General features: G+C 40.3%; 1 protein-coding gene across 1 annotated transcript in view; it reads left to right on the forward strand.

Moving 5' to 3' along the window:
• Nucleotides 1–18977, forward strand: part of LOC145397041 (uncharacterized) — a 95187-nt gene that overhangs the window by 62613 nt on the left and 13597 nt on the right. Inside the window, exons 14-16 of the mRNA XM_080270257.1 lie at nt 2522–2621; nt 5567–5696; nt 14827–14963. Coding sequence (XP_080126383.1) covers nt 2522–2621; nt 5567–5696; nt 14827–14963 — 367 coding nt within the window. The remainder of the gene's footprint in view (nt 1–2521; nt 2622–5566; nt 5697–14826; nt 14964–18977) is intronic.

Genomic DNA, 18977 nt, shown 5'->3' on the forward strand with positions numbered 1-18977 from the left:
TAGTTTGATGCAGGCTGACTCTTATCATCGCTGATACGCTGTGCTCCAAACTGGTTCCCAGCTGAGTTAGTAAAGGGGTCAGCTGAGATAAGCAGCAGCTAAAAACATTTATACACGGTCCTAGATTATTGGCTGGGCAGTTGCCAGTAATAGTCTAATGACGTTTCAGTAAAAGATAATGTGTCTCATGGTAAATAGTGAGTAAAAGGCACTGTGTCTGTAAAAGCAAGCAAACAGAATATATATATATATATATATATATATATATATATATATATATATATATATATATATATATATATATATATATATATATATATATATATAGTGGTAGGTGGTGGCGACCATCATCCACTCACTTGATGTAGTGCTGCTTACTTCTTCCTTAGCCTTTATCATTTTTATTCTGTGCCTACCCTCCTCTCTTCCTGTTTCTCCCATCTTTCCTGTCACTTCTTATTGCTTTTCTTTCCGTTACAGGTGGCTTTACATTGAGTGACAAGCCAAATGGTTTCCTGTAAGCCAAGAAATCATTTACAAAGCTGGGTGGTAACATATAACCAAACCATACGTGCTCCCTACGTGTCAACAAGTGGGTTGGTGGAGGGTTAGTGCCTCTCCCTGTAAAATAAACAACTTAGAGTCAAATGGCCACCCCTTATGGGATTATGGCGTCTGGCAATATATATATATATATATATATATATATATATATATATATATATATATATATATATATATATATATATATATATATATATATATATATATATATATATATAATCATCCGGACTTCCTTTTCCACCCTAGGGCAGGGTGAGGAGTAGTCATGTCCAGACAACATAAATTTGCCCAGTCCAATAGGCCACGCTTCCATTCACTCATCATTCACGTTCCCGGAATCCTGGCTGTATCGGATACGCCAAAAACATACGCCATGTTTTGTAGCTTCATATAAACGTATCTGATAGAGTCAGTCCGGACGCTGCCACGTTAAAAAGGAGTGCCAAATCCCTGATCCTGCACTTCTCCTCACAACATTCATCCAGCCAGCTCGATCTCTTGTCAGTTCCCTAGAGAAAAAACACAACTTACGTTGCAGTTCATTGATTCTTCTGTCACTTCAACATGTAACACTCTTATGCCATGTGCAATTATTTGAACATGCTTGTTGTTGTGGTTGAGTAATTCCGGTCTAGTTGGTCGAGGAGACCCATCAACAGCAGGCAAGCAACCGCACCTGCAGTAGCATCACCTGCAGATGATGTTCCCTTGCTGAAGATAGTGCTTTGTCACAGGAGGCACGGGGAAGAGTGTGGAGATTTCTCAGATGGGTTCAGTATTTGCGTCTCAACCCTTTTAACGGAGAACCATAACAGGCCCTACATTATTCCGCTTTTTAGTTATATGGTTATCACCCAGCATTGTAAATGGTTTCTTGAGTTACAGGAAACGGTTAGTCTTGTCACTCAGTGTAGAGCCACCTAAAATGGAGAGAAGAGTGATGAAAAGTTCCAAGAAGGATAGAAACAGGAAGAAGTAAAGAATGATAAAGGTGAAGTGAGAAGTGGGCAGCATTACATCTAGTCAGTGGATGATGGTCGCCACCACCTACCACCATGTGAACTTAGTAAAGCTCTAATGCATTTAGTTACTCTTAAGTCACCTCTGCGGGGAAAAGTTCTGATGCATTTTGTTGTTTTTCAATCACCCCAAGGTACTTTCTGGTTACACTTTCAAATTAGGAACGAAAACTTACTCAACATCATCATTATGTCAGTTACAATTTCAAACAGCAGCTTTAACCGGTCATTAATATCAGTCATAAATTTGGTTAGTACACGATCCTACGTATCAGTTACCATGGTCGTTTTAAGTTAATCAAGCTGAGATTTTTGTCCTTTTGCGGCACATTCCACCCTGCTTCTTGGCAGGATAAAACAGCACTGTAGCTCTGCACCTTTTTCACTGCACTTCTTCATGACCAGCATCATATCTTTGTGTTACTCTTCCTACATTTCGGTAATCATGATGGACAGATGGCACTTTTAGGCCAAGTTTGAGTAAAAAGATATCGTACTGTACTTATTACTTTCCTTGTCTGTACTGCATGCAGCCTCCAGATTATTTCATTAAGCTTAGGGTAGCCTTTTTGGATGAAGGGGAGAGGGTCAGCGAAGGCTCTATTTGACCTCAGGGAATCGAAAATATGGTTAAAGGTAAGGAAAAACAGTGAGAAGAAGGTGAAAGTCATAAAATCATCACAGTGAAGCAATTACCCTTTCTGTCCGAAGTCAGTCTTTCTTCTTTCCCATCAGCCAACCACCTACCAACTGTACAGTATGCAGCCTATGAAGAACGTTGTAATTGTGAAAGGAATATTGGAGGCTATATACACAACCGCCCCAGTTGATATATGTACACGAAACTGAATAAAACCGTAAGGAGATACCAAGAATTTAATTAAAAATACTTACAGGGACTGAAAGACGTAAGCATTAAGTTAAATTATTTCCAACAGGGAGATGTGATTTCTATCTCCCCCGAGAAGAGTTTCTGACCTCAATGGCAGCTATGACAGGACCCAAAGACAGCCCTCTGGTGTCAGCCGTCAGTCGAAGGTAAGCTGAATTCTTATTACCAGTACGAAGAGGAAACTTTCTGTCCATTGATTACATGAAATTATTTACACCTTCACTACGATGACGACTTTTGAGTTTCATGCATGTTACCGTCACATAACTTTTACTCAACTAGGAAATGATGTCTTGTAGTGAAAGGGTTAATTAAGAGTATGTCTAACTCATCCAGTTCGAAAAATCTCTCCCAAGATAAAAAAAATTGTATGAAGGTAGCAGGAACTAAGTAAAAAAAAAAAAAAAATACCTTATCGGAGTGAAGTGTGCAGGGAGGAACTCGGTCCGTGTTAAGTTTAAATCCTCTACTGGAATACATATAACAATAGTCGAGGTGACACGTAAAACAGTATGCTTAAAGCTTAAACTGCACAGTGCAATACAGGCCTCTAATTTTCACAGTTGCTTATGGAACAACTGTGGTTATCAGATATGGTCAGCCTGCATCCCATTTTACAGAGTGCGGTCAGCAACTTCGAATAAGAGTAATCTCAGTCCATCTTTCTCACTTGCTTTAGAAAATATCGTTAAAAAATGTGAAACTGACTTTTTTCGATGTAGGTTTAAACATACAATCCTTAGGTGGATTATGTACTGAACGGTAAACAGGGACTAAAGGAAAATAAACCTTGTCCAGCAGTCTCATGAGACTCTTTTTTTTTTTTTTTAATGCACAGAAGTCTGGGCATAGGCACAAATGACCGTTCCCCGAGATCCAACAGTCCTACGTATCATGTACCTCCACATGTCACCACTTCGGCGCAAACACTCAATGTCTGTATTGAATACATGCCAGGGTTCTCCCACAGTGGGATAGTATACTGATATTATTAGGAGTGTTTTTTAGAGAATCGCCGGGTCTTATGGTGTATCAGTGAAATCTACTATGAGGCAGTTCAAATCCTTAAACTGTTCCCTGCCCCAGTCGAGATTTGAATCCGCGTCCATTGGAACAGCAGGAAGCTCTATCAACTCGGCAACCGCCTCCCACAAACGTGCTGGCTGCCAACTCATGCGTCGCTGCCTTCTCCAGTGCCGGGATCTTCCTACTGCCGGCATTTTACTTTCAAGGATGGTCTATAACTCATTGCCCATTACCTCCAGGCTCATAGTCACGAAGGTCATCGATCCTTACTATTAGGATTTGCACTACCTCCTTGTTCATGGTAACGTCTTCTAATATTTTCTCTTTGCTTCTATTAAACAGTTTTAATGGCTATAGATGTCCCCATAATAGTGAAGCTATTAAAGAAGTGTGTATCACCCATCCCTTCCCAAACGTCACTAACTGCACATTATAAAACTATGATTAAAACAAGCCTTTTTTTATATTTCATTTAAGTATAGTACCACCAGATGATTAACTTCAGGAAAACATTTCCTCGGGAAGGAGTTTATAATTTCCAAACCCCTTCACTTTACAATGTTTCCCAAAGCTAATCAAGAGAGTCCTTCGACCGACTGACCTGCATAGCGCCATGAAACCCTAAAAAGGCGATAAGGAAATGGATGTAGTGAGCAAAGGAATATGTGGGGTGGGATGGAAATCTGGTGAGAGATGAGTCTGGGTGAGGAAAGTACACGTTGTGAAAATGGGTGCTGCAAGATTAATAGTTTGAAAGTGGTGAATGTTTATTTCAAAATATCCTCGAGGTATGAAGGTTCCTGGAGGAAGGAAGAGGTGTGTTGTGGTGGACAAAAAATTCTGTGGAAATGAACTGGAATTGTGTTGGAGGCAGAGGAGAGGCCATGAGGGTATATTCTGTGAAAATGAGTGCTATAGGATTACCAAGTGCTTTGTGGTCCTACTGGGACATTATGCATTTCCTCCCATGGAGGGTTCTCGGGCTTCGCCCTTGAATCATAATGGTTTACAACTACAGTGTTTCAGTTTCAGTTGTTGCGTATTTGCAGCAGCCGAATGCAACATAAAGCACCAGCGCCAATGGCGCCAAGTTATATTCTTATATCTTAATTACAATTTTTGACAATTCCTTTTATACCTCCGTCGCCCCCCCCCCCCCCGCACTCGCCAGGAGTTGATTCAGTTACGTGCTAATGACTGAAAAATATGCATCCACTGGCAATAATGTTATCACCATTGCAGGCAGAATTGGATATCGGTGATATTATATAGTGTTTGTTGGGCTAAACATGACTTTGTGCAATATTTGATTGTTCAAATGAGGCCGTTTTTCAACGGCGCCTCTCGCTGCTCGAAACCGATGAATAGATGCTTCGACGCCAGACAACTCCCACTCAGTGCGTTGTGCATGATGAAAACCCAATGGAGACAGTTACCAGAGGTCTGAACACCCCTTTAGAAAATTTAAATTGACATGAAATTAAAGCAGGCCCATCTGTGATCCAGCTGCAACCATCATGCCACATTTCATCAAAATCCTTTTCCTAGTTTCGTCTGCGCTACACAGACAGACAGATAGACAAACAGACTTGGTTAGATTTATAGCATATGATTGAGTCCAGTGAATGTTTATTTCAAAGTTTTCTCCAACAAAAGAATAGAAGAGCAAGATAAGCTCCAATTGCAACCATTTGTCTGGGGTTTCGTGAAGCAGGTTATACTGTAAATCATAATTGCATCCCGGGTTCATAAAATACAATGAAACGATGTCCTTGGGTTGAATAAGTTGAACAAAGTCAATTTTCTTGCTATATGGTATACAATAAATTAAACATGTGTATGTGTGGGCTGGCTGGGATTGAGTGAGAAGTCTTTTCTCCAGGAAGAGGACTAGGTTGTCATAGCAACCGGGAGCGTTGCTGAAAATATTTAGGACTAATTGTGACATGTCATTTTTTCCACACAGGGTACAGTTCATAAAGGATAGTTCTGGGGTGCGGCTAGCTTTTCTTTTTTATTATTATTGTCATTATTGTTATTCATTTTTCCATGTCCATGTCATTAGGATTATGGAGGTGAGGGAGGCTGGCCTGTATGATTACTGGGTCAACAGCTACACCCCCAACATGACCACCTGCCTCAACCCAGCCACGACTATGGCCGTCAGGTCACCTCTCAGCATAACCAATGTTTGGGTAAGAGGAAGGCGACTTATGTTAATTTCTGACTAATACATGAGGGTAAGTAAATTTTGGAATGTTGAAGGATTAGATGGATCCCTGTCAACTGCACGTGGGTAAATTTAGACGGAAAACCAGTTTTTCCTGTTATATTAAAAAGTGGAAGGGTTAGATTTAAACCTATCAACTGCACAAGTGTAATTTACCATTTTAACCTCAAGACGTCAACCGCTGTTTTTTACCCGTCCCCGCCCCGGAGCGGCGTGAGGATGGGTATTGTTTTAACTTGGTTTTTCTGTTTGTTTACGCTAAAACTAATGGTGCAGTTTTGACAAATATTACAGGGATGAATGGCTGTGACCTTCTGTTCACCTGATTAAATATTGGGCCAAACTGGGCCAAGGCCTAGGCTGTAGCCCCCCAAAATGTAAAAGAAAATAGTGATTTTTTTTTTCCCCTCGCCAAACCGGTAACTCCTTTCAAATTCGTCACATTGACATGAAACCCAAACCTAAATGTGCATCTTTCAAAATTGCATCCTATAACATGCCTCATTACAACAGGGGGGTCACCCCCCAGCTAGTGGCAGGTGGGTTAGTGTCATGTGGGTCGGGCCAAAAATTTCAAATAGGCGTAAGATAATTAAAATTCACCCAATTGACTTCAAATTTGATATGTGACGTCTTTGACTAGATTTCCTGTTGTGTTTATTGGTCAGCTCTAAAATGACTGCCAGGAAGGGGTTTGCTGTGCCATGGTACCGCTTCTTGTTATTGCTGAAACAATTTTACTTAGGTGGTATCCCTGGCAGTGACAGGGTCAATGATGGCTGCAGTTAACCATTTCACTTTGAAAAACCTAGAGTTAGTTAATATTTAAGTTCTCGAACACACTCGGAATGTTTCATTCAATTTGTAATATTATTGTTGGGGATTGTTTTCTGACATGTCGATGAGTCTTGTGGACAGTCAGTTAACCCTTTAAAGGTTTCGGCCCTCCGCCGACTGTGTCTGTGCCAGATTCAGCTGAGCTCACATAGAGCACGCCGTCGCACAGCGATATTTGTACTTAATCGGCCACTGTACACTAACTTTTTATGGTAAACTAATGAATGGGTACCGTTTTAAAGCTAAATAGTTGCTCTTTAACGTACGGTAGTATGGTTGAAAAAGGTAATTATGAGAGCCAAAAGGCCAATAGGACGAGTAGAAGTTAGCTGAAAAGGAAGAATCGCACACCCTCCAGTAAAAATTCATTAATAAAAATAAAATATTAGAGTTACGTGAAATTTGATAGCACCATGTCAATCAACAGTAAATTCCCTTTCTAAAAATATATAGATTATGGCAATTTATATTAGTTTTCACAGAGAAAAGCAAAAACTCTCGCTGTCACGCTGGCAAATATCCATGCTCGTAATACCAATATTATTCATGGCAAAATCCTATTTATTTTGCATCGCTATCTGATGTACTCGTCATTAAAAAAACAAATAGTTGGACAAGGATAAACAGGATAGTGTATGTTTTGTATGACTCAAATTTGAGTCATCAGAATCTCAAAGGCTGCATTTATGATGACGCGCAATCGTATTGTCGGAATCTCAAAGGGTTAAGACAGGTACTGACAAAGAACAAGTCATCAACTGGTTCCTATTCCAAACTGGTATCTGTACTGATAATCTTTCGGTCGTCAGTGTTTTGATCAGTTTCTTGTCAAGCATGTCACCAGAGTATTCAGTGGTTGAAATTGTATCCATAGTTTTTCAGCAACTTAACTCTTACTATGGAAACAGTCCCTATAGCGCGTTAATCATACATTCACCTTTTTTTTTTTTTTTTTTAAATACAGTGGTTACTTATTAATTTTAATCACACTACCTCCCTGTTTTCTGCCAGTTTAACTTAATCGTAGAAAAGAAACAGTTCCAGCCACTCTGTACATGAATAACCTCTTCTGTAAATAGCAGGAATAAATATGACAGGCATCTTCGTACTGAATGGCTATCCAGCAACATCTCTATTTTTGCAGGGAACGCTGGTGGTCTGGATTGGAGGGCTGACAATCAGTCTGCTCGTCTTCTGCCTGGAGCTCATGACCCTGATAATAACTGACTAAGCTTCGGAAGGTTCAGCACCGTGAAACATAACCCTGATGTTTCCTTACTACCTTATATTAGTGCTGTATTCTTGTTCTGATGATTTTATGCAACTTAAGAAAGGCTTCTCGTTCAAGAGGGACAATGACTGCCCTAACCCTTCCAGATCGAAAAATACCTCTAACCCCGATCACGTTTTTCTTAGTACCGTATGTTACAGCTGTCTTTTGATGATGATTTTATGCAACTTAAGAAAAGTTTTTAGTACTAGAGGATTAATGAAGCCTCTGACTTACTCTTTCATTTCGAAAAATATCTCCAGCGGTAAGCAAGTAGCAAGACTAAATTAATAAGATGGCACGATATGTAAGTGATGAATGACACCAAGCACCACGGGAAATCTTGTGTTTCTATTTCTTAATAACAGAACGGAGGAAGGAAAAACAAATGAATAAAAAATATAATCCATACACCAGATTACTGGTGTTCTCTGTTCATAAAATATCTGTAACAGTTAGACTTGAACGGCTGTGAGTTGAAATTTGGAGGGAAGCTACTCTGGGGAAGCGAGTTCCAGAAAGATGCAGTTCTGGGAATGAAAGAACTCTGATAGGCAGAAGTTCTGCAATATGGCTGAGTGACATTCCAGTCATGAGCGCTACCAGATGCCCGTGTAGCACGAGGGAAGGCATGGGGAGGTGGCACCATGGACGCAACTTCGTCTGAGCATTTGCCATAAAAATATCTGTAAAGTAATACAAGCGGGGCAACACTGTTTCTTACGTGTAGGGGAGGTAGTTTATTTGTAATGGCAGGGTTGTTAATGATTCTAACAGCTTCATTTTGAATTTTGTCTAGTTTGTTTTAATGCAACTTCTCCACATCCATTCCACAAGGGTGAGCAATATTCAAGCTGAGAGCGCACATGACTTATAAATTATAGCTAACTGCTCATCAGCGAAGAAGTTAAGGACTCTGTACAATAATCCAAGTTTTTTTTTGAGGTGGTTTTAGCAAGTGATCTAACATGAGAGGTCCAGCTGAGGGCATTGTTAAGTGAGACGCCAAGAATTTCAATACTTTTGGAGATGGGAATATTAGTAGCACTGAAGGTAATAAACGAATCTGGCAATATCTGTCTATTAGTAAATTGTATATATTTAGTTTTACTAGCATTAAATGAGACAAGGTTGTTTTGTCCCCATTCACTGATCGTAGATAGGTCTTGATTTATGGAGTTGAGAGGTAGAGATATTAGACTTTGTAAATGGGTGTCTAAGTGTGAATGAACTATGTAGTGTTATGTGCATATGAGTATATGGGATTGTGGGTGACAGGTAAGAGATCATTAATATGAACCAGGAATACGGTCTTATGGATTATGCAGAACATTATAAATATTCAATTACTATCCTATTTCTGAAGAATACGTAGTTGTTATTACATATTATCTAGGAATATTTCGAGGTAGTAATCTCTTCAATACAGTGACTACTACTGTACGATATCATTTTAGCTACCACCAATCTTTTGTTTGTTTTTATGTTCACTGGAGATATTTCGAAACGGAGGCCTTTTTTTTTGGAGGGAGGGGGTTGCCGGAGATTTTTCGGATTGGAAGTTAGGCTACATGGACTATCCTAAACCCGCCACTAGTTAGGACCTTCCTTTACCTCCACAGTAGAATTAAAAAAAAAAAAAAATACAGTAATGAAAAACGTAACGCCAGAAATGGAGTCAATCCGAGACGCAAGACATACTGTATTTATTTTTATATTATACTTATAGTTATTAATGTTCACAATCCAGATAATAAAAACGATGTATCTGTGTCTTCTTTCATTATGTTTTTACCCTATGAGTGTTGAAGACGGAATTACTGTATCGTCACCTATTTAGTGTTTTAGTGTTTCCCTATAGTTTAAGCATTAGCAAACGTAAATTCATGAAGATTAGTTCAGCAACGCAGGTATGGCTCTGACGTTAAAATGGTGCACAAAAGGAAGTAAAGTACCAGAGAAGGTAAAGGTACTAAAGGCAGCGAGAGATGAAGTGATATATTTAGATGTAAGGAAGATATGAAGCAATGAAGCTGATTACAGGACTGCATGACTGTAGTAACAAAGTGCATTACCTCAGAGAAAGCGTAAAGAGGAACTTGGGTTTTGGCAACTGATGAATGGCAAAAAGGGACACATAATTATGAATATTTATTGGTGATTGTCAGTACAAATGTAGCTCAAATTTATGATGATGAACGTCGGTTTCATCAGTGTAAATGCCCCTGATAAAAGTTAGGGAATGTAGGCAACTGTAGAAACGACTCTCTCTCTCTCTCTCTCTCTCTCTCTCTCTCTCTCTCTCTCTCTCTCTCTATCTATCTATCTATCTATCTATCTATCTCTCTCTCTCCCTTTAACATCGACTGAATGACATGTGAGGAAGTAAAGTTTTTGCCCCTGTAATTTATTTTAAGAAATGAACACAAGAATATATTATATAGCATGTAATGACAACTGGACGTACTAAACCACGTTTATGGATGCCGAAAAACTCATGGGTGCGTTAATGGTACAAAAACCAAAAGAGCGATGAAGATAAATGCTATGTCATATGATTGTCATATTTATAATGCGCCTATGAGGAATGCAGAAGAAAAAAAAAAACGGAATAGGGTTACTCACAGTGAGAATAAAAAATGGAAAAAAATTACCACTAAGTTCTAATTTATGAATATAGGCAGAAGGTAAAGGAGAAATTAGCGCTCATGAACTGGCAGCAGTGATAATCAGTTCATGAGTATCATCAAGTGTTTTGTAAAATGTGTGTGTGTGTGTGTGTGTGTGTGTGTGGTGTGTGTGTGTGTGTGTGTGTGTGTGTGTGTGTGTGTGTGTGTGTGTGTGTGTGTGTGTGTGTGTGTGTGTGTGTGTGTGTGTGTGTGTCCCACTTAAATGTCGTCCGAAATTCAGGCCAGCCGATTCAAATATAAAGCCCACATTTGCCACTTGCTTTCAGACGAGCAGCGGGTCTTGTTCAACTCACAGGTGCCTCTTACATTGCTGGTGAGTGTTTGGTTTGACTGACCGTTTTTCACACTGAGCACGACATCTCTCGTTATATTCAGACAAATTCTTTCAACTTAGGAATGAATTCAACTACTGAATAATAAGTTGACGTCACAACAACTTGGCCATATGACGCCGAAAAAAAGACGTAAAAACACTTATACTAGAGTAAAATCAATATGTGCTTAAAAGAAAAAGTAACATAAAAAGTTAAAACTCGGACAAATCAGTTAACTACAAACAGTGGAGGTAGCCAGTCCCTTACAGAAAATTCAACATAAGAAGCAATGATGATATTCGAAAGGTTAAAAAAGGTAAAACTTTCATACTGGAATATGATCAGCATCTGCTTGCTAGATTACGTAACAAAAAAATTAAGGGGTATAAAAATCAATTAATTATTAACGGTGAAGGAAGCCACCATCCTCCAGAAAACTGAGCTGAAACAATGTTCGTGTTCAAGATGATAATGAAGGACAGTGGTAAACGCTCCAGTTCAAATGACTCTTATCTTACTTAATATACAGTATTGTCTGGATGCCGCAAGAACTATATTATAAAATGGATTTCTAATTAAATGAGTTGTGTGGTGCTGGTGTGGCTGACGGTGATAGTGTGGTGCTGGTGTGGCTGACGGTGATAGTGTGGTGCTGGTGTGGCTGACGGTGATAGTGTGGTGCTGGTGTGGCTGACGGTGATAGTGTGGTGCTGGTGTGGCTGACGGTGTTCATGTGGTGCTGGTGTTGCTGACGGTGTTAGTGTGGTACTGGTGTGGCTGACGGTGTTAATGTGGTGCTGGTGTGGCTGACGGTGATAGTGTGGTGCTGGTGTGGCTGACGGTGATAGTGTGGTGCTGGTGTTGCTGACGGTGTTAGTGTGGTACTGGTGTGGCTGACGGTGTTAATGTGGTGGTGGGGTGGCTGACGGTGTTAGTGTGGTGTTGGTGTGGCTGACGGTGTGAGTGTGGTGTCGGTGTGCCTTTAGTATGAAATCGCTTATATGTAAAACAGATATGACTTGGAGTATCTGTGGAATATTTAAGTTGTGGATTACGATTATGGTCAAGGTACATTATTTAGCAAAAGCACATTTGAATTGCATATTAATGTTATTTCCAGCCGCGATAGCAAAGCTGATATTTTTTTCAACTGTGTCTGTGTGTGTGTGTGTGTTAGCACGATAAAATTGCAACCGAGCAAGATATCACAAAATTTTACATGTGTGCAATTGGGAAAAAAAGCGATCACGAGTTCCATGGTGGTGAAAGTAGGCCATGGGCTATCTGTTTGTTACCATAATAACTTCGCAACCGCTCAAGATACCATATTAAAATTTTACAGGTCTGTAGTGGGGATCAATCTCTCTTACGAGTATTGCTTTTAGTTTGTTTGTCTCTTTGTATGTCTCTTTGCACGATAACTTAGCAATCGCTCAAGATACCATCACAACTTTAGAGGTGTCAATTATTGACGAATATCGCCTACAAGTTCGAAATTGGTGAAAGTAGGTCAAGGTCTTTATGTCTGTTAGAACGATAACTTCGAAACCTCTCAAGATATCATCACCAAATTTTACAGGTTTATAGAAGGGATCAAAGTCTCCTACGAGTTCGATATTGGTTAAGGTAGATCAAGGTGGAAGTCATAATCCGAGCCGCGCTTGATATGTATCGGCTCGAGGATGGTGTGATTACTCTCTTGGGAGGCCTCTAGTTTGTTCTTGTTATTAATTTTTCATGTATTAATAGCTGCGTATTAAAACAAGTATCATAACAGAGAGATTTATTACTTGGAACAAACAAGTGTTTCTAATTTAAAACTCACTGCAGCAGCTTAGATAACGGTCAATGTACTTTTTTTAAAATTTACTCTAATCCAGATTTTCGTACCTTTGCAGTTTTACTCACATAACCCAGAAGCCGAAAAGACAATATTATGGCTCTACGTTCTTGCCAAAGTACTTCTTTGGGACTCGCACCGATTTCTTGTGTTCATCTCTTACTATGTCTCAGCAGTCAGGATGCAGGGAGGGCAATTTTAGGCCAAAATTTAAAATCAGTGGTATAGTCAATAAATGTATGTAATCCGTATTGAAAACTACATAACGCCTCAAGAAAAGTGTAAAAGATTGGGAACTCATTCTAGGGCTGCTTTTGAATAATATCAATCAGCACATGATGGTCCACTTTTGAGGAGAGCAACTTTTACTGGTCGGATTATGGAAGAATTCTGAGAGATTCTCTTCGCCTGGATCATCGCCATAATACCGAAATATCATGGGCACTGTGGTGAGTAGTGGTTGTGAAATCAGAACCAAACTCAGTTACAGGAAATAGGTTACAGATTCGATTCCCAGAGAACCACTTGACTTTTAGACTTAGTCGCCTTTATTCTAGTCTGTTGTGTCTACAGCTGAATTAGGGACCTGGATGTAAAGCACCCGTTGCGTGTCTTGATACGGGCAAAGGTTTTGGTGCTTCCTTTGTCAGTCTTGCTTATGTGGCTGCGTTTGTGCCTGACTAACAAAAGACTGCACAGGCAAATAATGACAATAAATCTTGCTCTTCCCATGGCCTCCTCAATCCTTCCTTCATTCTTGGTTTCTGGGGCTATCGTCCTCAGAAACAGCAACCGTGGTGTAATCGGGAGCAAACCTGAGTTAGTGTTCTCGACGGTTAAGGAAGCTCCCAAATACCTCCTCCTTAGATATTTATTTTAAGTTATGGCTGGTTAATATCCTCTGATACGTTATTTATGGAGAGCATGACGATATTCGATAGATTCATCAGTTAGTCAAAGATGCTAAAGTGCTTCCTCAATCCTGTGAAAAAATGGGCCCTCATCCGTAAAACAGTGGTCCTCAGTACGATTTAGCGGTTAACCAGACCACTTTGCAGGCTTTTCTTACCCTTGGTTGTTTGCACTTATAACTGAAAAAGAGACATGGATTTGGAAAGGAATGTTTGCTTAACGAAGTCAGGAGGAATGGTTTTTGAGCATTTCCTTTTCACACACGTTAGTATGCAACTGTGTGTGAATGGTCCTTACCAACAAAATGCTGTCAATACAAGTGAAGTTAAGATTTGACACTCGTCCTCTGCCCTAAAATTCACTTCCAATCCAACTATTCTTCTAATCCCGGCCTTCCTTTTGACTTAGCGGCAATTTTGGTCAGTGTTTCCTCCAAAGTAACATTCTCTTCGGCAGGGTATCTTTACTTTACCCTGTTGGAACCTACAATTAAAAAGGGGATCTAGTTTATAAGCCAGTGTTTGCGTGTTGTAGAAGGGTATGTTTGACTGGTGACTTCCTTGTCATTTACACAGTAACATTAATCTTTGCGAAATCACAGTTCTTGTTATCCTAATTAGTGAACAACTGGGGAATTATGAGGAACATTATTGTCCATAAGGTAATTAGTAACTGTAGCTTCCTAATAGCAATTTGGGATTCATACTCATATAGCATTTGTCACTCAAAATTAGTAGCTACAACAGCGAGGTGGGTACGTGTTTCTCTCCTTCTATGTCAATACCGACTCTAAGGTTAGAAACGTAAGCGGCGACTGTCATTAAAAGTGTGTAGTGGTAGTTTGTCTTTTCATATGCTTGTATACGTTCCCACTCCGTTGTTTCATAGTAATCACACACACACACACACACACACACACACACACACACACACACACACACACACACACACACAGTGCTATTTCAAAACATTTTCACATGTATGATTCTCACTACAGACACCAAGTCTCCTTTCTCACTTGTTCTGCATTGGAATGAGAAATTTTTGGCTCCAGTCTCCCTTCGACCAGCTTTGGTCCTGAAGCAAATCTCATATGACCTGTTACAGTACCATTATACTTCACTTATACTTTCCACGGGATACCCTAATATATTATACATCTGGAAATAAGTTTTACGTCTGAGTCACCTATTCAATAATAATTTCGAGTGTACGTGCTTTGGTTTACACAGACGGGGATGCTACACCGCCTCACCCATAGAAAAACCGTGATTGCTGAACGAGAGATGTTTATACTGCTGTGGCTGAGAGGACTCTCGTTCCAAATGATAGCGGAGATAATGAGAACAAGCACCACCACTGTGCGGAGGTGGGTGAGGCACTGGCAGTCAGAAGGGGACTTGCGAACTTCATTGGCAACGAAGTCAAACAACACGTCTTCTTCTCGGTATCATTATCAGTATCCAGCAAAACCGTATTCTATCTATCTATATACCCAGGCTGCTTCCCCCAAGGAAAGGGAGGTAGCCGAGACAGGACTACACACTCCCCATTTACTCATCTATTCAAACACATTCATTCGCATCTAAGCCCCAAAGGGGAGAACGGACAGATCCTCACTGCACCACACCGCACAAGGGTCAACTGCGCAATGCAATCAGTGACATCCGCAGCAAGGCCCGACAGCAGAGCTGGTTTACCCCTGCCACATCATAACAGACCCATCCCCTTACCCGCACCTGACCTGAAAGCTGATCAGACCAAATGCGGGAAAATATCCCCTCAGGGCTGTGTCATCATTTATTCATTCACAATTTTTCTCCATTTATTTCTGTCACGCAGAGTCACTCTTCCTTGTTCAACAGACATCCCTCTCGCATCCAGCGCTCTCTTCACACTGTCCATCCATCCTATTCGTGGTCTTCCTCTCAGCCTTACACCTCTCACATCAGATCTAGTTATCTTTTTCACCAATCGCTCATTATCCATTCTCTCCATATGCCCAAACCATCACAACACCCTCTGCTCAACTCTACCAGCCATCTCTCGAACAACTCCAGTTCTTCTTCGCACTTCATCATTTCGCATTCGATCCATACACGTCACTCCACACATACTCCTCAGACACCTCATCTCCATTACATTCAAACTTTTCCTCTCTGCTACACTCATATTCCATGTTTCAGCCCCATATAATGCAGTCGGTACCACAACACCCTCATACAGCCTTCTCTTTACATCCATTCTAAGCGAACGACATCTAAACACTTTTTTCATTCCTCCCAGGACCTTTCCTACTTCATTTATTCTAAACTTCACTTCTGCATCTATTCTTCCATCCACAGCAACATGTGACCCTAGATATTTAAAACACTCTACCTCCTCAAGCAACTCGCCATTCAAAACTATATTCATCCCCCTACCAGCTACCAACCTCGTACACTTCATCACTTTACTCTTATTCTCATTTACTTTCAATTTCCTCCTTTCACACACGCTTCCAAACTCCTCTACCAACTGTCTCAATCTCTCCTCAGAATCAGCCACCAGTGCAGTATCATCTGCAAACAGCAGCTGCTTCAGATTCCACTCTCCACCATCAACATTCACCAGACTCAGACCTCCACCTAAAACTCTTGCATTCAGCTCCCTTACAACACCATACATGTAAATGTTAAACAACCATGGCGACATCACACATCCCTGTCGCAGCCCCACTCTCACGGGAAACCAATCACTCACAGCATTTCCCACTCTTACACACGCTCTACTATTTACATAAAAACGTTTCACCCCTTTTAGTAACCTACCATCAAGTCCATACAATCTTAAAATAGTTCACAAAGCCTCCCTATCAATTCTATCATACGCTTTCTCTAAATCCATAAATGCCCAAAACACATCCTTACCTTTCGCTAAATACTTTTCACACACTTGTCTCACAGCAAACACCTGTTCCACGCATCCCCTCCCTCTCCTAAAGCCACACTGCTCATCACCAATCACTCCCTCTGTACCCTCTCTAACTCTCATAATTAACACTCCACCATACACCTTACCTACAACACTCAACAGACTTATACCCCTAAAGCTAGTACATTAATACTTATCACCCTTGCCTTTATACAACGGAACCACACAAGCACTTGCCCAGTCAATAGGCACCATACCTTTCACAAAGCACACATTCAACAATCTTACTAACCAGTCAACAATAATCACTCCACCACCCTTCAGGCATTCCACAGCACACCCATCCATACCTGCAGCTTTCCCTGTTTTCATCTCCTTTACTGCCTTCTCCACTTCCTCCTTCGTGATCAAAGAATCATTCAACTCTCCCAACACATTTATTCCTTGCACCCTTCTATCCCCCACAATCTCAGCCACCCTTTCCTCCTCTACATTTAACAATCTTTCAAAATCCTTCCTCTGCAGCCACACTTCATATGCACGTCTTATGCACCGTATTATTATGTAATATGAATATCGAAGGATACGTTTTTGCTTTATGTTCCCGTGGCATGGCAAATGTTTCTTATATTTGTGCTTACGATCACAAACACCATGCAACAGATAAGGTTAAGTTAGGTTTCGGGTTTCAGCACACACACACACACACACACACACACACACACACACACACACACACACACACACACACACATTCATACATTTGTAACGTTTCACCAGTAACTAAACTTTAATTTTGTTGTTGTTGCCTATCCACAAACTATAGTAATACTCGGCAACAGTTGATGACAAATGACATTATATTACACTGCGTAATCACCCTGCATTAATTATTAATCTTGACAGTTTTGTATTGAAATGAAAATAAACACGTTCCCGAGTAATGCTTTTTAATTGGCCTAAAAAAGTGGCTTACTTTGCAGGAAAAAAAGAATCTTAAAGGGGTAATCTAACAGTTACAAATTATTTTAGATTTTGTGATACGATCCGATTCTCAGAGTAGAAGCTATCTCACGATGGGATCTCACTTCCCACGTAGCCTAAAAGTTTTTCCTTGGCACGCAATTTTGCACCTCAGTTTCTGACAACGCAAATTCAAGATAACACAAACGAACCAACCAGCCAACCTCACAACTGAAAACACTATCATTCCGCTCGCTTCGCGAAGCGGGTGCTGAGCGAGCGGGGTGGTAATGTTTTCATTTCAGTTGTTAGGTTGGCTGGCTGGCTTTGAGGGTGGGGTAAAGAAGTTATCTCATGAACGGCTTATGCGATCAACATGAAACTTTCAAGGTATTAAGATATGGCCAAAATCTTGGACGAGTTCGAAAATAGGCAATCAGGGTCAAGGTCATGGTCACCAATGGTCATGTTGTTGATCTTTGGCAACCATTTGAGTGACCTTGACAGCAACTGCCCATTTTTGAACTTGTCCAAGATTTTGACTATATCTTGATACCATGAAAGCTTCATGTTGATAGCTCAAGCCATCATGAAATATCTTGTTTACCCACACACAAACAAAGCTAGCCAGCGAACCTCACAACAGAAAACAATACCACTCCGCTCGATTCGCAACACGGGTGGTAATAACTGAAAAGCTAAACGACCAAATAAAAGGCAAAAAACTCCTGGCTAACGTTTTAGAATGACTGACTCGTGGTACACTTAGACCGATAATAAGGCTAATGCAAAGTCATTATTTTGTTTTTCCGATATTTTTTGTTGTGAAAACATTCCTTGGACAACGCGACCATACAGTCGTACTGTACCTACGGATTTTTACATGCAAAGTGGTGATGGTGGTGCACTCTATCGTACGATTTTCACAGACGAGGTGATATACTCTAATACAGGAATTTTACACAATATGAAGTACTGTAATGTAGGATTTTTACACACAAGGTGATGCATTCTAACGATGAATTTCCACGTGTAAAGTGATGCACTTTAACACTAGATTTTCACGTGCGAGGTGGTGCACTATAATGATGGATTTTCAGATGCAAGGTCATGCACACTAACAAAACCCAATAAAATCATTTACTATCTCCTTGAGAATGTTCACATGAATGAGGTTTAACTCCAAGTCCATAAGGTGCTTAAATTACGCTCATAAGTGCTTAACTTTAGTGACTCCGTATTTAATCCCACAAATATGTAATATTTATGTATGTATTGCTCCTGTAGCAGCCCCTTACTTCCCTAGCCAGGAACCCAGTGGACCTCAATGAAGGATAGTTTAGCTCATCTGCCAGTCATTTAATATAATGATTGTAATAGGAAAGAAGTACAGCAGGCCACATAAGAACCTTGGACAGTTTCTGTGTGAAGTGGAGACCTAGCTACAATTTCCGATTTTTATGCATCACATTATTTTATTTGGCAATTACAATTAATATCTAACATG

Source organism: Coenobita brevimanus, chromosome 40 (genome assembly GCF_032717465.1).
Source record: "Coenobita brevimanus isolate Jiangsu-jjx chromosome 40, ASM3271746v2, whole genome shotgun sequence".
Taxonomy (NCBI): domain Eukaryota; kingdom Metazoa; phylum Arthropoda; class Malacostraca; order Decapoda; family Coenobitidae; genus Coenobita; species Coenobita brevimanus.